Source organism: Callithrix jacchus, chromosome 7, assembly GCF_049354715.1.
Source record: "Callithrix jacchus isolate 240 chromosome 7, calJac240_pri, whole genome shotgun sequence".
NCBI lineage: Eukaryota > Metazoa > Chordata > Mammalia > Primates > Cebidae > Callithrix > Callithrix jacchus.
The window spans coordinates 65,892,491-65,918,754 of NC_133508.1; the positions used below are offsets into that span (position 1 = coordinate 65,892,491).

Sequence of the window (26,264 nt, forward strand, 5' to 3'; positions counted from 1 at the left end):
TTGAAGGCACCAGGGTAGAACGCATTCAGGCATCGGTTGGGACAGAGCCTGGGTGTCCCTGGGTCACCGTCCCTGAGAGCGCTGTACGGGAGCTAGACGTGGGCCATTAGCGTGCTCGCCTGGCAGTGTTGGTGCCTGGTCGGTGGAGAGGTCCGTGGGCGTCCAGGCCCAGCCGCTGGGCCTCCTGGCGGGGAGGATGCGGGGAGCGGGGGAGGGGCGCGCCGGGGCCAGCGGGCGGCCGGCCGGACCCGCTGCAGCACCCGCCGCGGCCAGCAGGGAGCGCCGCGAGACCGCCGAACCCGCGACCGGGCCTGACGTCAGCGCCCCGCTTGCTCTGGCTCCCGCTCTGGACTCGGCTCCAGTCCCGCTCCGCGCCGCGCCGCTCCGCTCCGCTCCGGCTCCGGCTCCGGCTCGCCTCGGGCTCGGCTCGGGCTCCGGCGGCGGCGCCCCCCGCGCCGGGCCCCGGAACGGGCGGCGGCGCTCCAACCATGGCCCATGCCCAGGCGCTGGTGCTGGCGCTCACCTTCCAGCTCTGCGCGCCAGAGACCGAGACTCCGGCAGGTAAGCGCGCGGCGGCCGGACCGAGCCTGCCCCGCCGAGCCTCGGGGCCCGTGGCGTAGCTCGGAAGAAAGTGTGAATGTTGGGTGACCAGGCGTTAGGAGCGTGCTCCCTGTGTGCGTCCGAGCGTAGGATGGGCGGTTGTGTGCCCGGGGTGTTGGGTGACTGCGAATGTGTGTGTCTGTGAGTTCTGTGCGCAAGAAAAGGTGCGGTGTCTGCGAGTATGTTGGGGTGAATGTTGTGTGCATCGAGGCATTGGTGTGCGCTGAGTGTCTTGTGGGTCTGCCAGTGTGTAGTGTTTGTGCGGCCAAGTGGGTTGAGTGTGCATTTGAGTTTGGTTGTGTTGCGGGAGTTGTATCTGCTCATGTGTTGCATTTGTTTGCATTTTGCATGCCGTGGCTGGAGCGCTGTATGTGTCTGAGAATGCGTTATGTGTTTGTGTTATGCATGTGGCCGGGGGTGCTCTCTGGATCCCGCCCGAGTGTGGATCCGGGAACGCGTGTGTGGCGTGTGTGCTTGTGAGATCCGTGTACATGTGTGAAGGCGTGGGAACGGGTCCGGAACGTGTGTGTCCGTGCGCAGTGTACGTGTGGAGAGTGTCGGGTTTGGGCGTGTGCCGCCGGGGGCCGCGTGGGTCCGAGTGAATGCCAAGTGTGCCGGGAATGCGTGTGTGGGAGCGAGTCTGGAGAGGATGTGAGGGTGAGCGAGTGTGTCCGTGTGCTGGCTGCGCGTCCAGGAATGTTGCGAGTGTGGAGCGCGCCTGGGCCGCGGCTGCGAGTGTGCCCGGGGCCCGGGGCCGCCCGAGGGGGCGGTGGCAGGACGTGTGTGCGCGCGTGTGCGTGTGCGCGTGTGTGGCGCGCTGGGCCCGAACAAGTTGTCTCGGCGGCGCCCCCTGGGCTGCCCGGGTCGGGCCGGGCCCGAGGCTCGGGGGAGGACGGGGCCCCGCGGCCGCCGCCTCGGGCATGTCGGACTGTTAGTTGTTTCGCAAGTTCCGCGCGGCGCTGGCGGGCGGCTGATCCGAGGCGGCGCCGTGGCTGCGGGGCGCCGGGGCTGGCGGGGGCCCGGCGAGGGGCCGGCGGGCGGGGAGGGCCGGGCAGGCGGGCGCTCCTGCGGTGGTCCGGCCGCTGCTGCGCCCGGGGCTGCTGGGCGGGGGCTCTCAGCGGGCGGGGCTGCGACGTCGGGGCGCGGGCAGGGCCTGGGTCGCCGCGGAGGGACAGCGCCCCCTCCCGTGGCGTGCAGGACGCGCGGGAGACGCCGGGGCCTCCCGGGACACTCCCTCGGTGGAGCCCGCAACTTTGTGCGGCCACCCGGCCGGCCTGGACCGCCAGGTGTGTGCGTAAGCGTGAGTGTGGGTGTGAGCGTGTGGCTCCGCGTTTGTCTGCTGTGTGGTCGCGTTCTCCGGTGTGTTTCGGGGTCTGGTGTTTTCTGGTGTGCGTGCGCGTGTGTGTTCGCGCAGCTGCATGTGTGTATACGGAGCTTGTGTTTGTGTGTCCCTGTGTGTGTCGGAGTGTGGACGGTGTGTCGGTGTGTGTGCTCGTGTCCCACATCCCACCCTGACGCCTGGGATCCCAGACCGCGGCCCCTTCCCGCGGAGTTTCGGGGCCCTGCTCCCGGTGACCTCCCCGTCCCCGCCACCGGCGGGGCTGCTCTGCGGGCTCCGGGTATCCAGGAGACGCCCGGGGCGGGATCTGAGCCGAGCCACGTGCCAGAGCAGAGCCGCGTCTCTCGGTCGCCAGGCCCAGACAACTGACCTCCCCGGGATCGCGGTCTTGGCCCTGCCGCTGGCTCTGTAGTCTCAGGCTGGAACTCCCCTGGCTCCCGCGTTCGCGCCGGCCGCTGGGCAGCTCTTGGGCCTCACCCTGCACCTCCGGGGCCATGGGACACAGCTTCACCTTTGACCTCCCTGTGCCCAAAAGGATGCCTAAGGCGACCTCCCTCACCATCCTCCCCAACTTCTCTCCCAGGTCCTGCAGCAACTTTGCCTCCCCCTCCCTCCCTGAGATCAAACCCACCCGGTGCTCCCCACCCCGACACCTACCACCTTCACTTTGATTTCGAGAACACTCACATGTCTCAAGTCCTGCTAGCAGGAGGACTGTCAGGAACTGAGGTTTGGGAGTGAGGCCTAGAGCAGGTTACTCCTATTCTTGATGCCTCAGTTTCCTCTTCTGCCTCATAGCCATCATAATAATGGTGTATGGCACTGTTAGTGGATATCAAGTACCTTGTAAAGTAAGGCTCTGTCTGTGAGTGCCAGGAAACAAAAAGTGGATTTGAGAGTTGTTATAAAGCCCAGAGGCTGTGATTTAAAGCTGGGGGCCGGGCTCACACTGTAATCCCAGTACTTTGGGATGCCAAGGCGGGCGGATCACGGTGTCAGAAGTTCCAGACCAGCCTGACCAACATGGGAAAACCCTGTTTCTACTAAAAATACAAAAACTATCTGGGTGTGGTGGCGCATGACTGTAATCCCAGCTACTTAGGAGGCTGAGGCAGAATTACTTGAACCTGGGAGACGGAGGTTGCAGTGAGCCGAGATCATGTACTCCGGCCTGATTGATCCATCTCAATCAATCAATCAATCAATAAAGCTGGGGGAGCCAGGTTCAAGTTCTGCCTCTGCCACTTGCTGTCCATGTGACCTTGGGCAAATCACTTCTAAAGTTCCTGGCCCCCTTTGTTACTCTTAGAGATGAACTCAGAAGCCGGAGTAGAATAGTTGAGATAGCCCATTGTCCCCAGTCTGGATAGAGTCAGCTCGACTCCCTGAATGCCTCCTGAGCTTCTGGGTAGGGGTGGTGTGTGACGTCTTCTCAGCCTTGCAAACCTGGTATTTATTTATTCTGCTGTGTTCTTGCTCATTTTGTCCTTTTGGTCGCTGGAGTTGTGGATGGCAGGAATGAGGGAGCGGCTGCCCAGTGGTTTCAGGTTGGGCAATAAAGGCTTGTCTGGGCATCGCTCCCGTTTCCCTGGGGCTGGGGGAGGGGAGTCAGCAGGAAGTAGTGACAGTGGCTGGGGTGGGGATGCTGAGCTCCTGGACAGCCTGCTGCCCAGCTCTGGTGTCAGAAAAAACCCAGGGCATTTGCCAGGTGCAGTGGCTTATGCCTGTAATCCCAGGACTTTGGGAGCCTGAAGCAGGTGGATTACGTGGTCAGGAGTTCGAGACCAGTCTGGCCAAGATGGTGAAACCCTGTCTGTACTAAAAATACAAAATTAGGCGGGTGCGGTGGCGGGCGCCTGTAATCCCAGCTACTTGGGAGGCTGAGGCAGGAGAATCGCTTGAACCCTGGAGGCAGAGGTTTCAGTGAGCCATGATTGTGCCACCACACTCTAGCCTGAGCAACAGAGTGAGATTCTGTCTCTAAAAAACAAAACAAAACAAAACAAAAAATCCAGAGCAAGCGTTGTGCTTGATGGAGACAGGCAACCGTCTCATCAACTAAGCTGGGCATGCGGGGTGGCCTTTCCATGTAGGGCTGGGCTGGCCCTTCCCCATCCCCAGCAGCTGGCAGGGCCCACTCAATCCCTAGTCTCAGCCTTTTGTGATGGTCCGTGTCCAGAGTTGCAGGGGGTGCCTTGTGTCCCTTTCCTCCCTCTCCCTCCTTTTCTCTTCCTAGTCACCCTCCTGCATCCTGAAACATCCTGCCTGCTCTCTCAGAGGCTCTTGCCTCTGTCTTCTTCTGTCCCTCCTCAGCTATCTTTCACCTGCAGGCAGGCTCCAGCCTCTTCCCTCCTTCCCTCAAGGTGCTAGGGATCTTCTTAAAGCACATGTTTTAACTCAAAGTGTTTAAAATCCTTTGAAGGCTCCTTATTGTCTTCAGGGTAAGTCCTTATCCTGTCGCCCGGTTGATTGCTCTAGCTCCTGCCTGCTTGTCCAGCCGCATCTTGTTTTGCGTCACTTTCTCTTGCAGCCTATGATCCGGCCAGCCTGACCATCTCACCAAAGCCCTAAATGCCCATGGCCTGCCATCTCCTGTCTGGGCCTTTGGGCAAGCTATGCTTTCTCCACAGAACTTTCTAACTCCAGCTCTTTGCTGGTGAACTCCTGCAACCTGATCAGCTCTCAGCTCTAAGCATCACCCACTCCCTAAAGCCTTCCTTGGTGATTCCCTGTCCTAGCCTAGGAAGTAGGGAGTGGGGGCTGACCTGATTTTTACACAGCATTGTAATTATTGTAATTACAGTTTATTAGTGCTGTCTCCCTTACCAAACTGAAAGCTGAGGACGAAGACAGTTTTTAGTTCACCTCTGAATCCTTAGTGCCAGATACAAGGCCTGGCCCACTGGGTCTGAATAAATATATGAGGCATGAAAGAAGGAAGTTTAGGGGGTCAAGTTCAGAGGTGGAGATGCCAGATGGGGGCGCACTGATTCCACTGAAGGCAGAGATTGAAGAACTAGGTTTTCCCCCAGGAATCTGGAAAATTCTGCTGGGGGATGATGTTATGTTGTGAAAAGGCCATGTTGAGAGTGTCATCTGGGAGCTTTGAGCTGGGGAGGTTAAGTCCCTGGCAAGGGACGAAGGGAGCGGGCCTCCAGCCTGCCAGCCCCTCCCCCAGCCTCTGGCCCCACCTCTGGCAGCTGGCAGGGCCTATCCAGCCTCCAGTCTCAGCCTTTTGTGATGGGGCCTGGCAGTTGGTGAGGCATTGAGTCTCAACGATCTGTGTGAGTGGCTGGGGAGGAGGAGGGGGGAGGGAACCAGGAGGGCCCTGTATTAGGAGGGGGAGGGAAGCTTCTTGGCAGACCCTCCCTCAGTCCTCAGTCCTAGATATTGGGGTGGGCAGTTGGGGTCACAGCCTGTGTTTTGACCACTTGTGCGCCGGAGGGAAGGGAGGAGAACTGTGGCCCATGATGGCCCTTGCAGATGGCATTGGGGGAGGCTGGCTGAGGTATGTGCAGATGTGACCCCAGCATCTGGGCAGAATGGGTGGTGTGTAGGGATTGTAACTAGGGGCATGGACACATGTGTGACCTGTTAGGGTGTCTAGCCATCTGGGTATTGTGGTGGAGCAGGATCTAAGTTTGGAGTGGGGAGGTGACCAGCTGCTTTGACCCCGGGAGCCTGGTGCTAAGGGTGTCTGGCTGTCCAAGTATCACATTCCTGGGGTTGCGTGCAGAGCTGTTTGGATGGGTGGTGTCTTGGTATCTAGGTGTGGATGTCCCAGTACCAGCGTGTGGGAGGATCAGGGTGTGCAGACAGAGGCTGTCCCAGCATCTCTGGGTCTGGAGGTGGGCATATCCACATGTCTGGGAGTCCTCAGGTTAGTGGGTGTTCAAGTGGGGAGTGTCTCTATGTTGTGTCCAGGTATGGGGCTGGCCAGGTGCCTGGGTGTCTGGTGTATAGGGGTCCCCAAATGCCTGGGTAACTGAGGGTGGGGTATCTGTGTATGCAGCAACAGGGACCCAGTCATTGAATACACGTGTTAGTGAGTCTGGGTGTGAGGTGCCATCTTTTTTTTTCTTGCTTTCTTTTTGAGATGAAGTCTCCCTCTGTCACCCAGGCTGGAATGCAATGGCACGATCTCAGCTCACTGCAACCTCTGCATCCTGGGTGCAAGCAATTCTCCTGCCTCATTCTCCTGAGCAGCTGGGATTACAGGCATGTGCCACCATGCCTAGCTAACTTTTGTATTTTTAGTGGAGACAAGGTTTCACCATACTGTCCAGGCTGGTCTTGAACTCCTGACCTCAGGTGATCCACCTGCGTCCACCTCCCAAAGTGCTGAGATTACAGCCTGAGCCACTGTGCCCGGTCTCATGTGTCTATTTGTATGTTTAGATGGAGGTGCCCTTGTGTCCTATGGGGGTGTCCATATATCCAGGATGTGTCCACCAGGGGTGTGGACATGTTGGGTGGGAGTATTCCCAACTCAACCTCTGTTTGCCCCTTCCCTGGGACTTGCCTCCTGATTGCTCTTCCAACTCCAAAGCCAGAAGCCTTAGAGGGGCCCCTGATAGTTCTGTTTTTCCGTGGTCAGCCTAGAGCTGCATTATTTAATAGAACTTTCTGTGGTGATGGAGATTGTTCTCTACCTGCATTCTCCAATACAGTTCTCCAATACAGTGGCTACTGAGTCACGTATGGCTATTACATTTATTTTTTTATTTTTGAGAGACGGACTCTCTCTCTGTTGCCAGGCTGGAGTGCAGTGGTGCGATCTTGGCTCACTGCAACCTCCATCTGCTGGGTTCAAGTGATTCTTGTGCCTCAGCCTCCCATGTAGCTGGGATTACAGTCATACTCCACTACACCCAGCTAATTTTTGTACTTTTATTAGAAATGTGGTTTTACCCTGTTGGCCAGGATGGTCTCAATCTCCTGACCTTGTGATCTGCCCACCTCGGCCTCCCGAAGTGTTGGGATTACAGGAGTGAGCCACCGTGCCTGGCCAGATAGTACATTTAAATTAATTAAAACAAAAATTTCATCCGTCACTTGCACTAGTCAGATTTCAAGTCCTCAAGAGTCACATGTTGCTAGAGGCTACCATTGTACTGGTCATTGCAGGCTGAGAACATTTCCATCCTCTCAGAAAGTTCTATGGACAGTGCTGGTTCGGAGGCATGAGGAGGCTGGCAGCACCTTCCCTGAGGCCTGGGCATCTCTGGGAGGGGAACTGGTCTGGATGAACCATGACTCAGTGGCTATTGAAAAAGGTTTGCTCAATCCAGGCCCCTTCTCTGCAGCCTCATTAGTTCTTGCCTGGACTCTTGTGGTGGCCTTCTTGGCTTCTACTCTTCCTGCCATCGGGCTCTTGGTTTCTCATGCTGCGACTGCACCTCTGGCTGGAATAAGCTTCTAAGGCAGACATAGGATGCTGCCTCTCTTTTGTCCCAAGCTGAAGTCTCCCCAGAACTCAGGGGACAAAACCCAAACCCTAACATAGCAGATGAGGCCCTGCACGACCGCCCTTTCTTTCTGCAGGAGCTTCACATGATGCCTTTCTTCCCTGACCCACTCCTGCCTATCCACCGTCTGCTCCAGATCACCAGGCAAATGGCTGGTCCTGGAGCCTGCCCTACCTTTGCACATGCTGTGCACCTCCCTGCTTCTCACCTTGCAGTGGGGGTGGGGAGTCTACCTTCTTGTTCAGCCTTCACAGTTCAGCTCCTTTGTCACTGATGCTGCGAAGCCTTCCCAGCCCTCTCCTGGTGCATTTGGTCGAATTTCTCCCATAGTGCACGTCTCACAATGCACTGCTGTTTTCCGTCTCCTTTTTCCAGTAGGCTGGGAGCCCCTGGGGGCTGAGCTGTGTCTTTGTCATCTGTGGTCCCCAGGGCCTGTACATGGCAGATGCCCACTAAGTGGCTGAATCTTGATGCCTCTGGGTGCACAGGGAAGGCTTGGAGGGGTGAAGGCAGGAGCTCGGGCTCTGCAGCACAGTTCTGGTGGGCTGGTTATACCTCCTCATCTGACTCTGGGTGGGGGCTGCCATTGCCTGCGTAATGACTGTGAGAGGACCCCTGACGGGGACAGCTCAGAAGATGCTGCTTCCAGATGATGCAGAAGGTGTCGCAGATTCCCAGGGTACAACCCACAGGAACTTGTGACTACTCAGAAGGGACTAGGGGAAAGGGGGCTTGGAGGGCCGCTGAGGTTTGGAAGTTTGAGGGCAGAAGCTCGGGAGAAACATTGAGATGAGGCTGTTGGGCAGGGGTGGTGATGAGGATATTTGGCAGGGCACGATTAAAGCTGGGGCTGGGGGACATCTGGGTGATAGAAGATAACTGGTGGGAAATATATATCTGGGAAATGGGACAACTGACAGCTCAGGGACAGGTGGTACTGGGGCAACAGCTGAGGGTTGGGGGACAGGTGGGTGATGGAGAGAACAGGGAGATGTGGGACAGCTGGAGATAAGAGGTGACAAAGGGGAAGTATCAGAAACCTATCTGGATAGGTCAGGCGAGCCTCAGCTGAGAGACTGTGGAATGCATTGCTCAGAATGTGTATGTATGTGTGTTTACAGGAGTGTACACGTGGACTTGGGGGTGTGCATTGTGTCAATATATGTTTGTCTAGCGAGTGGTGGTTAAGAGCATGGGTTCAGGACCCAGACCATCTGGGTTCTAATCCTGGGCCCACCACTTCAAGCTGTGTGATACTTTGGCAAGTTACTGACCTCTCTGGGCCCTTAGTGTTCTCATTTGTGAAATGGGGATAATAAGAGAACACATGCGTGGGTTTGTCATGAGGGTGTGTTTTATGGTTATGGTTCGGTAGGTTAGAGCAGGTCCTGCACATCGTAAGCGCTGTGTAAGTGTTCACTCACTGTTATGATGTGTGTATGTGCATGTGTGCGGGCATCCTGTGTGCTCGGAAAGGTTTGTTCTTGGCTTCCGATGAAGTCCAGGCCTGGGAGGGAGTAATAGTGGTGGGGGTGGGGGAGATGGGTGGGGAGTCACTAGCTAGGTTGACTGAGTCTGGCTCTTCTCTGACTCCTAACCTCTTGTTCATTCTACTTCCTGCCCCCGCTGTCCCAGGGCCTAATCCAATAGGTCTTTCTCTCTCTCTCTCCTCTGTCCTGCCCTGGGCTAGGGGCCAGGGGCTGTACTTTAATTGTCTGAAAGCTTTACCAGCGGAATTTGAATTCATTGTTTGCCTGCCAGCATGCTGGGGCCCTGCTCAGTTATAAATACCTGGACAATGTGCTCAGTTCTAGATGGCCTGTCCTATCGGTGGCAGTGGCTTCATCCTGTGCCCTTGGAGAGTCACTGGGGTGGAAGATGTTGGAGGGAGGGGGAAAGCCAGATGGGGTGAGCCTGGCAGAGCTGTAGGCGGAGGGTTTTCCAGGAGCCTGAACTCCCCTCTCCTCCAGTGCGTCACAGGGCGGCATCGTGACACTCCCAGCAACACCGTTGCAGTGTGCCAGGCCCTAGACTATTCTGGATGTGTGCTATCTGGGGTTCCTGGGTCCAGCCTCCTGGCGCTGCACTGTGTCTCAGCCTTCTGCCTCACTGGGGTTGCTGCATTGCATTGAGGGTGTGGGTTCTGAGTTTCTGCATGCTCTGACTCTGCATTGTCCCATGGACCATGTCTCCATCCCGAAGTGGTCCTGCCACGTGTGTGTCTTTGCTGCTCTCGTATACTGTGTCACTCTGTTGGACGTCAGTGTTGCATTGAGAAGGTGGATTCATCTGGGTTTCTGGGTGGAGCCCCTCACACGGCAGCACTATCTGAGATTAACACATGGTTTTCTGTGGCCACATTGCATGTTTGTATCATAGAGCATTTATATTCTACACCTCTGCGCCTTACTGGGCAGTCTACATTGCGTTGGCCATGTGGACTTTTGTGGGGTTTGGGCATAGCTCCTCACATTGCAGCACTGCACTGTGCCAACAGATGGCATGCTACCACAACATTGCATCTTGGCATCACGCGGCATCTCTGTACTGCACTGCACTATTGCATGGACGTCAGTATTGCATCCAGACTGTGAACTTCCCTGAGTTTCTCGGTACGACCCCGTGCATTCCATGGTTGCATTGTGCTAACACAGTGCCCTTCGCCCCACATAGCACTTCTGTCCCACTGCTTCACTACACTGCATCTACGCCGTGTGGCCCAGCCCCTGCACTGCCCCACTGCTGCTGAAACACTGCCCCACTGCTGCTGAAACACTGCCCCCGTGGTGTCCTGGACTTTCATAGACCTACCACCGTGGTATCTGTAGCCTGGTGTCCTTTTCCAGTTTTTTGCTGGCAGCCCTAGGTGGACACCATCTTTGCATTGAGTGTCCTCACTGCCCCACATTGCATACGACTCAGGGAGTCTGTACCTACAGTACAGCTTTCTTGGGCTTCAGGACTGGCTTGGGTATGCAAAGGCAGCACCACTGCACAGTATCTGACATTGCATTTGTGCACTGCCCAAGGCCTCTACCCCGCATGAACCTGTTCACTGCTGGGTTGTGTGCACTCTACTGGATTGCAGGACCCAAAGCCCTTGCACAGCATCTTTTTTTTTTTTTTGAGATGGAGTCTCACTCTGTTGCCCAGGCTAGAGTGGAATGGCGCCATCTCGCCTCACTGCAACCTCCACCTCCCAGGTTCAAGTGGTTCTCCTGCCTCAGCCTCCTGAGTAGCTGGGATTACAGGCATGCGCCACCACACCTGGCTAATTTTTGTATTTTTATTAGCGATGGGGTTTCACCATGTAGGCCAGGCTGGTCTCAAATTCCTGACCTCATGATCTGCCTGCCTCGGCCTCTCAAACTGCTGGGATTATAGGTGTGTGCCACCACACCCGGCTCCACACAACATGTTAATTGCACTCCTTTTTTTTTTTTTTTTTTGAGACGGGGTTTCGCTGTTGTTACCCAGACTGGAGTGCAATGGCAAGATCTCGGCTCACCGCAACCTCCGCCTCCTGGGTTCAAGCAATTCTCCTGCCTCAGCCTTCCGAGTAGCTGGGACTACAGGCGCGCACCACCATGCCCAGCTAATTTTCGTATTTTTAGTGGAGATGGGGTTTCACCTTGTTGACCAGGTTGGTCTCAATCTCTTGACTTTGTGATCCACCCTCGGCCTCCCAAAGTGCTGGGATTATAGGCGTGAGCCACCACGCCCGGCCTAAATTGCACTCCCATTTTTGTACCACCACACCCGGCTCCACACAACATGTTAATTGCACTCCATTTTTGTGCCACTTCCTACCCCTGCCTTGAGTCTGCGCCTTCTCTGTTCCTCAGGACTGTTTATTGAGCTTGTATTCCAGACTGGGTGGCCACACCCAGAGTTTCTTCTGCACTCACCACATCCTTTTCATCTCTGTGTGTCTGTGTTGTTCTGTGTGTCTGTGCTGCATGCCTACACACAGCCCACACCCTTCCATGAGAATGCGTGAAGCTTGAACTCGTAAGCCTTCAACTTACCATGTTGGCATTCCTCCCTACCTATCATGTAGCACTGGATGCCAGCCCAGCGTACCACTAAATGCACTCCAGTGGCACGCTGTGACTTTTGTAGCTCTGGGTCATGCCCATGATGGATGTGGCACCTCCATGCTGCATCAAGGCCCTGGCCAGTTCTGCCATGCTGTACCAGAGTCTGTGGTGAGGACTGTGCACACTTGTATGCTCTGCTGCCTGCATTGTGTAAATGTATTCTGCCTCTACACCATGAAGCTGCCGCACTGCACCCTTGGCACACTGCACTGTGGCACAGCAGAGCCGTCTCTCTCCATGGGCCTTCATGAAGTATAGATCTTCGCACTGCCCGGGTTTGTGCACAGCCTGTGCCCCTCTACTCTGCACTACATCTTCATATGATGCAGGGCGTCTGCAGTGCAGATCTGTGAACTCTTTGCCCACTGCACCTGTGCACAGCATAGCCCTCCATTCGGCCCTTTGCCTCTGTCTGGCATCCAGCCCTGGCCTGTGCTTTCCACTCATACTGCCAGTATGGCAGCTCCACTGCTAACTCTGGGATTTGCAGCACATATTAATCAGGAGATGGGGAGTGGGCCTGGTGTAAGATGCCCTGCTGCACGTGGTTTCCTTCCATTCTCAGTGGAGATGGCAAGATGTTAGCATTGTCAGGGTGTGTGTTGGCTCCTGTGGGTGGTACTAGCTCAACTTTCCCTGTGGCGCAGCCCTGGGTGATCTTTCTGGTTGCAGCCATGGCGACTCTTGGGTGACTAGAAAATGGGCAGACTGCTCCCAGCCCTGACTACCATTAATTACTCATCAGTTCATCAGGGCTCTTTGGGCAGCTCTGGGAGCCTGGGCCTAGGTCTAAATGAGTTTACTTGGGCAAGGAGAGTAGCAAGGTGAGCTGGGCCAGGCCTCTGGGCTGGATTCATGGTCCTAGAGCTGAGTGTGGTTGGTCAGGGTCAGACTAGCTCGGATCACGAGGTCAGTAAGTCCAGGCACTTTTGGCCATACACAGGGCTTGGGATGGGATGGGGTTCAAATGCAGAGAGATGGTCCTTGACCTCAGGCAGGGAGGAGGTAGGGGTTAGACAGGCCTGAGATGGAGCTGTAGTTGGGGTAGAGAACCGAGGATGGGGCTGGGTTAGGCACGAATGTCAGGAGTGAGACCAGTGTTGGTTCCAGGCCTGGGATGGGCTGCTGAGAATAGGAGTGTAACCTTGGATGATGAAATAGTCCAGTGTTGTTGTTGGGATTATATTTGAGTTCCCCCACCCACAGCTGGGGCCTGTACCTGGGCTTGGGTGAGATCCCAGCCCCTAGATTTGCCATCTGTTAGGAGAAGTTTTGCTTCTCCTGGGACCACTCTTGGGAATTGGATGTTCTGTTGACAAACCAAAGGGCACAAAAGTCTCATTGCAAACAGGCTCTGTTGCTAGGGGTCTTCAGGAAATGCTGGTTGCAGCTGCATTGGGCATGGAGTGCTTTCCCTGTCTGGTGTGAGGAAAGTCTGGTGGGCAGTGCTTGTGGTGTTCACACTCACACACCCACATATATGCACGACTCCCATCTACCCAACTGCACACGCCCACCTCCCCCTTAGGTGCAAGCTTACCACTAAATATGCCCTTGTACCTTTGCTTGTCGACACATCTTTATACCCATGGCTTCACAGCACCTGCCTGGGAGACCTCCCCTTCCTGACCCTCATGCACCTCTGCCCTCAGATGGCTTTTGCTCACATACACACTCATGCAACCACAATCTTGCCATCTGACCCTAGAGCTCCCCATTCTCATTTTATAGGTGAGGAGGCAAGGGTTCAGAGAGGGCAAGTCACCTGCCCAAGGTCACAAAGGGACTTAGAGGCTCAGGGGGAATAAGATCCAGGTCTCCTGCCTCCCATTTGAATTATTGAAACTCAGTACTAGGCTGTCCTGTCATCTCCTAGCCATGAGTGCACGTGTGCACACACATGCACACACACGCACACATGCACACACACACCTGCATGTGGAAACACGTACATGGAGGCGTGGAGCCCCTCCCACACTCCTCCAGAGGCAGCTCTGCCCCTTAGACCACCCCATCCTGAGCCCAGCCGGATGTGGCTAAACCATCCCCCTGCCTTCCCAAATTGTGGCTGACGGTTGCTTAGGCAACCGCCCGCCAGATTGGGGAGATTAGCTGAGGAATGTAGCCGGGCCAGTTTGAGCTGAGGCTGGGGGAGCCCTTGGGGGTCTTGGGTTGAATTAGTTCACCCTCTCAGGGAGGCCTCTGTAGAGATGGGGTGCCCAAGGCCAGGCATTCTCCCTGTTCCCAGCCTAACTGAGGCCGTGTCCCCAGGCTCGGCCCAGGCTGCAGAAGGGAGTATGTGTGAACACTGAGCGTAGGGCTCTGGGCACGTGTGTGCTGTGTGCTGTGCACCTCTGAGTGTGATTGGAGGGTGTGCTGTTTGCATCTTGGAAGGAGACTTGAGGCCCCTGTTCTCACCAGTTTCTGACATCTGACTCTGGACCCCTTGGTGGCGTGGTCCCGAGCTCCCTCCGCATCCTGCAGTGCTCTCTGGAGACACCACCTGCCTATTCATGGCTTATAGGATATATCATGTATCTCATCTGAATTCAGGCACTTTCCTACTCAGACACCTACTATGGCTCCTCAATTCAAAATGAGGCCCAGCTCCTCACCCTGATGTTTAGGGCCCTCCATGATTTGGCCTCAATCTCCCCTCCCTCCCGTCATGTCTCCCATGGCTTCAGCCAATCTGGGCTCCTCCCTGTGTCCTGGACAAACTGTGTTTATTCACCGCCTTCTTTTGCTCCCCCGGGCCCTTTGCCACAAATACCTTCCACCCATCTCTACCCATTCTTCTGGGCTCTGCTTAGATGCCAGCTCTTCCAGGAAGCCTTTCCCCTCCACCTGGCCCCCTCCCCTGGGCCCCCTCTTGTGGCCCTGACCCTTCTTTGATTCCCTCATTCCCTCCCCCTCCCCCTCACTGGGACTAGGAGGTCCCTGAGGGCAGGGAGGAGTCTTCATCATCCTTGTACCTTTATCAGTGCCAGCCTGGAACCTGCTTTGTACTGGCAGGGAACAAATCCCCTGTGAATGAAGCTGAATTCACACTCGTGGCCAGCAGAAGAGCAGGCCTTGTTTTGTTTGTGCCCAGTCTCCTGGAATAAAGACAGGGGGTGTAAGTCTGAGCTTCTTCATGTTGTAGCTGTATGGCCTTGGGTAAGCAACTGTATGTCTCTGAGCCTGTTTTCATCTGTAAATTAGGAATAGTAATAGTACCTAATAAACTAACAAGACAAAAATAGTACTGCCTACCTTCTGAGTTGCTGCGAGGACTCACCGCAGCATGGTAGTCATGGTGGTCGTTCACAGTCTCTCGCAAAGGTATTGCTACGTATATGTGCGTGTCTGTGCCCATGTCTGTGTTAGTGGAGTCCAGAAGGATTTCTTGCTACCATTCTTGCTCTGAACTCAAAGTCAGATTTAGTGGCCTCCAGCAGGAGTTGGGTCTAGCAGGATCTGGGCCTCGGCTTTGGGGCTTCTGGCTCCTAGCCGACCGGTCCATCTCAGGGGACCAGGGGAAGAGGTGAGGGTGGGGTTCTCCCTGGGGAGCCTGGTCCCAGAGATGTTACCCACTACGGGCTAGAACTGGGCGGTCCAGACATAGGTCTGGAGGTGGACATGGGTCAGGGAGAGTGAGTCATTCTGGTTAAGGAATCACTCTGAGGCCGGATGTACTGGCTCACACCTGTAATCCCAACACTTTGGGAGGCCCAGGTGGGCAAATCACTTGAGGCCAGGAGTTTGAGACCAGCCTGGTCGATATGGTGACACCCCATCTCTACTAAAAATACAAAAATGAGCCGGGTATGGTGGTTTATGCTTATATTCCCAGCTACTTGGGAGGCTGAGGCACAGAAATAGCTTGAACCTGGGAGGTGGAGGTTGCAGCGAGCAGAGATCATGCCACTGCGCTCCAGCCTGGGTGACAGAACAAGACTCTATCCCCTCAGAAAAAGGAATCACTCTGGATGGGGTCAGTCAGCCCATCCAGAGTGACTCCTTGGAGTTCACCCTGGCTGGTCAGTTGTAGGGCTCATTTGGGAGGTCAGGGGTCATTCTGGCTGGGGTGGGCAGGTCTGGGGTCAGTCAGTCACTCTGGTTGTCATTCTGGCTGAAGTGAGATAGTCTGGGGGTCATCTGTATGAGGCTGGGGCCACTCTCAACAGGGACAGTCAGCTGGAAGCCAGGCTGGCTGAAGTCAGTCTATTTGGGGGTCATCAACTTGGGTCAGTCCGTCTTGGGATCATATGGCATCAGTCTATCTGGGGGCTCCTGTGACTGAGGTCAGGTGGTCTGGGTGTTATTCTGACCAGGTTAGTCAGTCTGGGAGTCGTGGCAGGTCATGTGGCTCAGAATGAACAAGAGGAAGCCAAGGAGCTGGCACTCCCAGGCTCTCCCCAGGGCCATGGGTGAGGCATCACGGGCAGCTGCCTTGTTACTTGTGAAGGAAAACCCCAGCCAGGGCCTTAGATCCTGGGCTTCCCTTTCTGGCAACCCCTCTACCTCAAGGAGGCCTTGGCTGAGATCCTCAGGGCAGGCACAGCTCATATTAAAGTCAGCTATCCTTCAGGAACTCCTCCCTGACCACCCCTACTTGCCATGTTCTCTCTCTGTGCGGCACTGTGGGTCTTTTCCTAGGGGGAAGCTGAGGTCCTCCCGGAACAGATGGGGTTAAAACCCACCTCCCTCAGGCCATAGGGCATGATGCTGACCAGGGCTTTTCAAACAAAGAGCCAAAGAGCTCAGCCACGGTTCTGCCGCAGCTCTGGAAAGAGTCTTCTGTTACTTCATCCCATCTGCTTGGTGCCATCCTCACGCCCGCGTCTCACCATTTCAGGAGAAGACAGGGAGCCCCCAGAAGTGAGGAGCCCCTTTGTGCCTGGCTCTTCTGGGTGTGTTTTCTTTTTTGAGACAGAGTTGAGCTCTGTCACTTAGGCTGGAGTGCAGTGGTGTCATCTCAGCTCACTGCAACCTCCACCTCCCAGGTTCAAGTGATTCTCCTGCCTCAGCCTCCCAAGTAGCTGGGACTACAGGCACGCACCACCACGCCCAGCTAGTTCTTGTATTTTTAGTAGAGATGGGGTTTCCCCATGTTGGCCAGGCTGGTCTCAAACTCCTGACCTCAGGCGATCCACCCACCTCGGCCTCCCAAAGTACTGAGATGACAGGCGTGAGCCACCTCGCCTGGCCTGGGTGTGTTTTTCATGTGCTGCTCACATCGTCCGCATCACAACCTAGAGGAGTTGCAGCTGCAGAGGACACAGCAGAGCCTCCTAAAAGTGAAGTCACTTGCTGCGTGTGAAGATGCCCAGCAGTGTGGCTGTCACGTGGCACTTGCTCCCCAGGTACTGCTGTTTGGGAAAAGCTCCCTCAAACGGTGTTTTTCCTCTGCCCTCACACCAAGACAACAGCAGTCATCAACACAGGGTGACCAAATGTGTGGAGGTTTCTCCCACCACCAAACAAGCAATTAATTCTGTAGCAGACACCAGCTGGGTGTGCTCCAATTCAGTTCCAGCACAAGGGTCAGATCCCACGGGTTGAGGGTTCCGTCCCCATGACTGCCTCCTCCTCCAGACACCAGTCGCAAGTCGGGGCTTCCAGAACTTCTGACCGACCAGCTGCAAGTTGGGGTTCCCATGACCCCCTCTTTGGGTTTGATTAATTTGCTGAAGCGGCTCACAGAACTCAGGGAAATACATTAACTGGTTTATTATAAAGGATATTGTTAGGATACAGATGAAGAGATGCATAGGGTGAGGTATGGGGAAGGGATGTGGAGCTTCCATGCCTTCCCTGGGCCCATCACCCTCCACGAAGCTCCATGTGTTCAGCTGTCTGGAAGCTCTCCGAACCCTGGCCTTTTGGGTATTTACCGAGGCTTCCTTACGTAAGCATGACTGACAACTGTGTAGAAGTGTGAGTGGACAAAAAGCACCTGATCTAAACCCAGCAAGGCCTGTCTGCCTAGACTTTTCTTGGCCTCTCTGTGGCATTCCTTCCTCCAGGGTATGGGGCAGGACCCTCTCTGGAATGACGCATGATCAGATTAGAGCTCTGCCTTGGACAGGTGAAAGGAGGACAGGAGTAGGTCAGAGAGAGAGAAATTGTGTTTCCTGAGGCCTGCTTCTGAGGCCTAAAGTGTCCCACATTATAAGAGAAGACTGTATAAAGGGTTTTACATACATAAACAAATATGTATTCATAGTGCAAGAGTAATTGCAGATTTTGCCATTCTTTAAAAAAAAACTGCAATTACTTTTGCACCAACCAATTATGTAAATATCACAACTATCTATACCTCTCCCACTTTTTTTTTTTTTTTGAGACAGAGTCTTGCTCTGTCACCCAGGCTGCAGTGCAATGGCCGTTATCAGCTTACTGCAACCTCCACCTCCTGGTTCAAGCAATTCTCCTGCCTCAGCCTCTCAAGTAGCTGGATTACAGGTGTGTGCCACCATGCCTGGCTAATTTTTTAATTTTTAAACAGAGACGGGGTTTCACCATGCTGGTCAGGCTGGTCTCAAACCCCTGACCTTGTGATCCACCCGCCTCAGCCTCCGAAAATGCTGGGATAACAGGCGTGAGCTTCTTCTTGAGATTGGGAAGCAGCTCAGGTCTGCTCCTTCTGATATCGAAACCTTTTTTGGTGGGAAGCCTGGACTTCATCATCTGACCCACATGGGTTCAAATCCCCTCCGTTCCTTACGTAGGCTTGCATGGTACGTGTAAGAGCTGCTGTTTCCTGAGTGCTTCCATATGCTAGGCATGCTAAGTGGGCCACTGCCTCAAATCCTCCACAAGCCTATGTGCAGATGGGGAAACAGAGGCCTAGAGAGAGAAGCCACCTGTCCCTGGTCACAAGGGTTGGCAAATTGTGGTCAAGATTCGATCCCAAGTCTGTGAGGCCAAAGCCCACTCATTGATCCACCACATGGTGCTGTGGACAAATCCTTTCACCCCTCAGAGCCGCAGCCACCTCATCTGTCAAATTGGGAGGAGTACCAGTGGCTGGCAGGCACCCAGGACAGGGTCTGGCGTGGTTTGCACTTTCTTGGGCATTTTCCTGGGTTTCTGATGCCTCAGGCTTCTGGTGGGGCTCCAGACACTACGGTTTGGGAGTGAGTGCCAGGGACCAGCTTGCAGTTCCTTTCAGAACTGATGGTGTTCTTGGGTTTATTAGGTAACCAGCTCAGGGCTCTGATGAGCTCACTAAGATGTATGGACCTCATTATCAACCAAAGGATTCACATCTATTTCAATCCTCACTTCCTCCCCGCTTTCTCATTTAAACTGTTGGGACTGGTTGCAAATCATGGGAATTTGCTTTGTCTAGTCATACATGAGCCTAGTCCACACATGACTGTGCTTTTGCATGTCACAGTCCTGCAGGCAGAGACCTAACTTGGCCGACTTTGGGCAATGACTGAATCCTGTCGACATCTGTCAAGTAGGAAAAATAGTGGTGCCTGACTCAGAATGTGTGGCCTCAACGAGGCTCTGTACTTACACCATTTAGCATCGTGCCCAGCTTGAGCTGATTGGTGGCAATTATTGTTATTTTTAAAGGAGATCTTGTTGGGCTGGATTATGGAACACGTGGTCCTGCCAGGCCCAGGGCCTACTGTCTGCCCTCCCTGGGAAGATAGAAGGGCGGGTGACAGAACACTGAGTAACAATCAGGAGATCTCATTTCAAACCCCACCTCCATCACCAGTGAGCTGTGTGACCCTAATGAACTCACTCAGCCTTTTGAGGCCTCAGTTTCCTTATTCACAAAATGGAGATAGGAGGGTCTCTGATGGATGGTTGAGCCAGTGGTAGGGGGAGTACTGGGAAGTACTGGGGGCGTAGGCAGTGTAGGGACATCTTGGTATTGGGAGGGGACAGTGAGGGAGAGGGTGGAGGAGGGAGAATTTTGCCAGAGGGAGGGAGCAGTGTGGGGGAGGGCCTGAAGAGAGGGAGGAGGGCAGGTGGGCCTGGGTAGAAGGAGGGAGAGTGGGGGCTACCCTCCAGGAGTCCTCCTGGCCAGCAGCCCTGCCTTAGCCTGGACTAACCACACCCTGCTCTCACAGCTGGCTGCACCTTCGAGGAGACAAGTGACCCAGCAGTGCCCTGCGAGTACAGCCAGGCCCAGTACGATGACTTCCAGTGGGAGCAAGTGCGAATCCACCCTGGCACCCGGGCCCCCGCAGACCTGCCCCACGGTAAGTCCACTTTCCATCGCCATGACCCCTTCTTCTCCTTCCAGAGACACTTCTACCAACCTGTTGTGTGACCTTGGGCACATTACTTAACCTCTCTGGGCCCCACCTGCATTTGCATCTGTAATGATGTATGTACATGACACCGAACCTGGCTTTCTCTGGACACTGTCTAATTGTGCATGTAGGTAGATTTGTGTGTAAAATGAGTGCAGATTCAAGCCATGAAACGCCCTCATCGTTGTGAGTTAAAACTCACTTCCAATTATTCCCCTTGCTGCCTAGCTCAGGATCCAGCCCACCCCCACTCTCAGTTCTTCCTAAATCCTCCATCTTTGGGAGGCTCTCTTCAGACTCTTTTCTCCCACAGAGCCCTTGAATCCTAGTCTCCCCAGGACTAGAAGATACTGAAAGAGCAGTAACATTGGGACTAGATGTATATAAAACCCTCCTTCCTCTGTCCTCTTCCTCCTGGAAGTCCCACATCCTTCTTGACTTCTACCTTGCTCTTGCTATTTCAAGATGGGACATGTTTGTCATCCTGAGCCCTGGCCCGGGAGGCAGGAGACTAATAATATGGATTCTAATATTGATTTCCTGCTTTCATCATGGCCCCTAGAGCATTCTTTTCAGAGTCATGAAGACCTGGGCTCAAACCCTGGCTCCATCACTTTACTAGCAGTGCGACCTTGGGCAAGTCACTTAATGTCTCTGAACCTCCATTGTCTTCACTGTAAAATGAGGCAAATAAGACTCCATTTCAGAGGGTCACGAGATGCTGCGTGTCAAGTACAGAGCACAGGGGGGCATGCAGGGGCTCAGTTATTTGGTTGCTATTTTTGAGGGTCTTTGAGGGGACCTGATCATTAGTACCCCTCTTTTTTTTTTGACAGAGTTTCGCTCTTGTTATCCAGGCTGGAGTGCAATGGCGCGATCTCGGCTCACCGCTACCTCCGCCTCCTGGGTTCAGGCAATTCTCCTGCCTCAGCCTCCTGAGTAGCTGGGACTACAGGCACGCGCCACCATGCCTAGCTAATTTTTTGTATTTTTAGTAGAGACGAGGTTTCACCATGTTGACCAGTATGGTCTCGATCTCTTGACCTCGTGATCCACCCGCCTCGGCCTCCCAAAGTGCTGGGATTACAGGCTTGAGCCACCGTGCCCGGCCTAGTACCCCTCTTTACTGGATACAGAATCAACTGTGAATTTAAAAAGAGTGAGACAAATAAAGGCCAAACTGTCAACTTTATTACTAATAAGGCCTGTGTCAGAGGACATAGATAGTATGGGAATCAAATGGGCTTTCTGAGTGAATCTCCAGATTCCACAGCTTGAAGCCCCTCCCTTTGCCCCATCATGCTACTGCCCAGGGTCTTTACTGCCCAGCTCACAGCATGGCTGAGATTGTATCTGTTGTCAGGGAGGGACAGGAAAGATTCTCAGTGGCAGGGCCAGGATTCGAAGCCACCAGGAGAGATGCCCTTCATGGCCTGGTACAGGTGCCCTCGCAGACTCCCACCACTTGCCCTGCCTCCCCTTCCGTGCATTCACTCACACTGTTCCCTTTCTGGGCACTTATCTCTGCCTCTGCAGGTATTAGTAGGTATCACAGTTTGACTTGTCTGAAAATGATCTGTAAAGGTACCCACCACGGTAGGGACCTCTTGCAGGCCTCTCTGTAGTCCCAGGGCCCAGCCTTAGTCTGATACATGGCACACAGGTACAAGACAGCTGATTGGAATTCCTCTTATCACCTCTTACAGTGCTGACCACCCTGAGTGCTCTCTGCCTCTCTTGTACTGTGCAAGCAGAGACATACCCAGTGAGAAAGGGGACAGGGGAATTTAGCAATTAGTGTGAGCCTTGGGCTAGGTTTCGAGGATGTGGTGGTGATCCAGATGGACACAGTCTTTGTCTTCCTGGTTCTCATGTTCTAGGGAAGGGAGCTGGGGGTGGAGGGAGAAGAAAGGAAGGAAATTCACACTCAGAGATGGGGAGCATGAGAGAAGAGAAGGCAGAGCGACAGGGACAAAGGGAGTAAATGAAAGAGAAGGGGAGGGATGCAGTGAGTGAAGGGAGAGGCAGAGGGAGCAGGAGGAGGAGGAAGGAACAAAGTGTCAGATTGGAAGGGGGAGAAAGATGTGCACAGCTGCTTGCAGGGAGAGGAGAGAGAAGTAGCATGAGTGGGCCAAGAAGGAATGTGTTGGGGGTTGGGAAGTGCCCCTTCCTGAGTGGGGATGGGGACTTGAGTTTAGCTTACTACTGCCCTTCGGGGACTGATCCAGGAGCCGCCTCCATAGGCTTCCAGCTTACAGAGATGAATGAGATCCCTTCCAGCAGAGTCCTTGGGGAGTCTTCTTGGAGCCAGGATCTGAACAAGCTTATGCTGGCTGGCAGCCAAGCCTGGGAGGAGGCAGGGCTGGGTGGTTTCAGGTGCCCTTTGGGAAGCCCAAACCCCCAGCCAGGTCGTGAGCCAGCCTAGTCCACTTTGATTCCCCCAGTACCCAGACTGGATCTCTGGGGAAGAGACAGGCTGCCTTTCTCTAGGTTGGAAGTCAAGGGGATTTGTATCCCAGGAATTTAGACTCAGGGATTGGGGCTGGAAAGGAAATTGGAATCCTTTCATTCAATCTCTGTTCTACATATTCATTCAGCTTGGGTCTTGAGAACTCACAGGGTGGTGGGAGATGGACAGCACTTTCGTAATGACCCAGGGGCCAGGAGAGAAGCCCATGGTGGGATGTGGAGCAAGGGCTTTGGAAGAGGTGGCCTTTGAGGGTTTGTCATGTGCCAGGCTCTTGACTCCAGAGATGAATGACCTAGTCCTGCCTCCAGGGATGACTCAGAACATGGGGAAAGCTGTGCTTACACCAGGCATGGGCTTTGTGACCAATAGATTGTAAGGAGCCATAAACTTTTTTTTTTTTTTTTTTTGAGACAATCTCACTCTGTCTCCCAGGCTAGAGTGTAGTGGTGTGATCTTGGCTCACTGCAACCTCTGCCTTCTGGGTTCAAGCTATTCTCCTGTCTCAGGCTCCCGAATAGCTGGGACTACAGGTGCATGCCACCACGCCCTGCTAATTTTTGTTTTTTAGTAGAGACGGGATTTCACCATATTGGTCAGGCTGGTCTCGAACTCTTGACCTCAGGTGATCCACCTGCCTTGGCCTCCCAAAGTGCTGGAATTACAGGCATGAGCCACTGTGCCTGGCCTTTAAATTGTTTTGACAAAGTCAGGTTTGTGTGGTTTTTACTGCTCCACATCTCCTGTGGGAAACAGATGCTAGGAAGTGAAGGGACTCACCCAGGGAGGTAGAGCTGGGGCCAGAACTCAGAACCCCTGACTCCTGGTGGGTCCTGATGCCTGGAGTCCTCCTCAGTGACCCCCTGGCCCTGGCTCTCCTCTACAGTCTCCTCACCTCCGGCCTCTTTCTCCTCTCTTTTCAGGCTCCTACTTGATGGTCAACACTTCCCAGCATGCCCCAGGCCAGCGAGCCCATGTCATCTTCCAGAGCCTGAGCGAGAATGACACCCACTGTGTGCAGTTCAGCTACTTCCTGTATAGCCGGGACGGGCACAGCCCGGGCACCCTGGGTGTCTATGTTCGCGTTAATGGGGGCCCCCTGGGCAGTGCCGTCTGGAATATGACTGGATCCCACGGCCGTCAGTGGCACCAGGCTGAACTGGCTGTCAGCACTTTCTGGCCCAATGAATATCAGGTGGGCTGGGTTCAGTCTGTGGTCAGCTGTGCCTAGCTGTGCCTGGGGATGGGGCAGATGGATGTCAGCTTGAGGTTGAAGTAGGTGAGTGGGTGAAGTTAGAATTCAGCATCAGAGGCAACCTGTGGTCAAGGCCAGGGGTCAGTTTGGGGCCAGTCTGGTTCAGCATCTGAGGTCATTGTTCATAGGAGTAGTCCCTAGCCCCAGTCAAGGGTAAGTTGGAACAGTGCTGACCTGGAAACCCTGTCTGGCTGCTTGCCCTTAACTGTCCAGGATTGGGATGGAAACTGGCTTCCACCTTGTTCACTGTGGACGTTGACACCCCACCCCCAACTAGCTGGCTTGGTAGGGAGGGTCAGTGTGAGCAGGGCTGACTTCTGCTGGTTGAGGAAGAGGAGGCTGGGGCCAAGCTGAAAGTGGGCACCTCCCCAGGCAGGACTGGAGGGATATCAGTGTGATAGGGGCCCTCCCGCCTCCCCCAGGTGCTGTTTGAGGCCCTCATCTCCCCAGACCGCAGGGGCTACATGGGCCTAGATGACATCCTGCTTCTCAGCTACCCCTGCGGTGAGTCCCAGACCACTGGGGGCGCAGGGGTGAGGGGTGCGGGCGGCCGCAGCTCCTGCCTGCAGGGAGCGCAGGGTCAGCTCACACCGCGGCTCTAACCCCGCAGCAAAGGCCCCGCACTTCTCCCGCCTGGGCGACGTGGAGGTAAACGCGGGCCAAAACGCGTCGTTCCAGTGCATGGCGGCGGGCAGAGCGGCCGAGGCCGAACGCTTCCTCCTGCAGGTGAGCAGGAGCGGGTACCTTGGCTGTGGGGGTGGTGATGGCTGTTTCTGGCCCTGACTCCCCGCAGGATGCTGAGTCCCTGCTTCGTACTCCAGCACCACGCACAGCGTCCCTGCCCTCCCCTAGCTCCGCTCTGCACTCTCTTGGGTCCTCCATTCCCCCAGGTCAGAGCACGGCCCCAGGAACCTATGTCTGCGCTGTGTAGTAAGGACGGCTAAATGGGGCCCGGGTCAGAGCGAGATCGGGACCCCTCGCTCCGAGGCACCCCTGACCTCTCACCCTCTTCCCCGCAGCGGCAGAGCGGGGCGCTGGTGCCTGCGACGGGCGTGCGGCACATCAGCCACCGGCGCTTCCTGGCCACTTTCCCGCTGGTCGCCGTGAGCCGCGCCGAGCAGGACCTGTACCGCTGTGTGTCCCAGGCGCCACGCGGCGCTGGCGTCTCCAACTTCGCGGAGCTCATCGTCAAGGGTCAGCGCGCCAACGCAGTGGAGCGCCCGGACCTCTACCCTCGAGGGGCGGGGCCGGCGGTGGGGGCGGGCTCTGCCCGGGGGCGTGGTCATGGGGCCTGCAGTGTGTCGTGGGGGCGCTATCTGAAGGTGGGCCTGCGGTGCGGGCAGTGGCCCAGCCGGGCTGAGGTCTGATCCAGGGGTCGGGGCTGGCGTCAAGGGGGATGGACAGGGTCAAGGTGAGAGCCTGGAGAGAGATTGGGGTCTAGCTGTGTGACCAGCCAGTCTGTGAGGATGGGGAGGGATTTGGGTGTGGTAGGACGCAGAGTTGGGTGCTGGGGTCTCACAGAAGCATCGGTCCGCCCCGCCTCTCCCCCATCTCGTAGAGCCCCCCACTCCCATCGCGCCCCCACAGCTGCTGCGTGCTGGCCCCACCTACCTCATTATCCAGCTCAACACCAACTCCATCATTGGCGATGGGCCGATCGTGCGCAAGGAGATTGAGTACCGCATGTCGCGTGGGCCCTGGGCCGAGGTGCACGCCGTCAACCTGCAGACCTACAAGCTGTGGCACCTTGACCCAGACACAGAGTATGAGATCAGCGTACTGCTCACCCGTCCGGGAGATGGCGGCACTGGCCGCCCCGGGCCACCCCTCATCAGCCGTACCAAATGCGCAGGTGGGTGCAGCTGCTACCCCTGGCCCCAGTCCCTGGTGTGGGACATCTGGGTATGGGCCCAGGGCTGTGGAGGGACATATTTGAGAGGTAGCGTGGCCTAGATTTGTGCTTGTAAACCTTTCTAAAACATTGCGATTTTTCCTCGACCCTTGTGATAGTAAAGATAATTATAGCAAATACTTTACTTTGTGTCAGGCGCTTAAACGTAAACACACAGCCCGTAATTATAGATTAAAGCTTACAACACTACCATGATGTAGGTGCTCTTGTTGTACCCATTTTACAGATGTGGTGACTGAGGTACAGAGATGTTGGGTGACACAGCTAGTAAGTGGCAGAGATGGGACTGGAATTCTTGACTGGCTGGCTCCAGAATCTGTGTTCTTAATTCTACGTCTAGATAAAATAAGCGACGAAACCCCATCACATTCAAGTTTTTTATACATTCTAGCTGGTTTCTCTTGTCTGGGCATTGAGCCTGGGGTCTGCTCTTCCTTGTTAAAGAGGGTAAAGCAGCTGCTGGAGGATGGTACACCTGTGCCAGAGGAGGGTCTTTTTTTTTTTTTTTTTTTTTAATCAGAGGAGAAATTGAGAACAGAACAGGTTTTTCTTCTTTTGACTTTAGTGTTTTTTTTTTTTGTTTTTCTTTGAGATGGAGTTTTGCTGTTACCCAGGCAGAGGTGCGATCTTGGCTGGCTGCAACCTACACCACCTGGGTTCAAGCGATTCTCCTGTCTCAGCCTCCCGAGTAGCTGGGATTACAGGCATACACCACCATACCCAGCTAATTTTTGTATTTTTAGTGGAGACAGGGTTTCACCATGTTGGCCAGGCTGCTCTCAAACTCTTGACCTCAAGTGATCCACCCACCTCAGCCTCCCAAAGTGCTAGGATTATAGGAGTGAGCCACCATGCCTGG

The 26,264-nt window shown here is 55.0% G+C and overlaps 1 protein-coding gene across 14 annotated transcripts in view; it reads left to right on the top strand.

Moving 5' to 3' along the window:
* Positions 1 to 360: 360 nt before the first annotated feature.
* The window catches only part of PTPRU (protein tyrosine phosphatase receptor type U), a 93,919-nt gene continuing 68,015 nt past the window's right edge, over positions 361 to 26,264 (top strand). For all 14 annotated transcript variants that reach the window (XM_035308455.3, XM_035308447.3, XM_035308442.3 and 11 more), the window contains exons 1-7: positions 361 to 561; positions 19,586 to 19,717; positions 23,162 to 23,433; positions 23,916 to 23,997; positions 24,104 to 24,219; positions 24,513 to 24,687; positions 25,052 to 25,345. In XM_035308455.3, the coding sequence (XP_035164346.2) occupies positions 489 to 561; positions 19,586 to 19,717; positions 23,162 to 23,433; positions 23,916 to 23,997; positions 24,104 to 24,219; positions 24,513 to 24,687; positions 25,052 to 25,345 (1,144 nt within the window). In that variant the 5' untranslated portion in view covers positions 361 to 488. The remainder of the gene's footprint in view (positions 562 to 19,585; positions 19,718 to 23,161; positions 23,434 to 23,915; positions 23,998 to 24,103; positions 24,220 to 24,512; positions 24,688 to 25,051; positions 25,346 to 26,264) is intronic.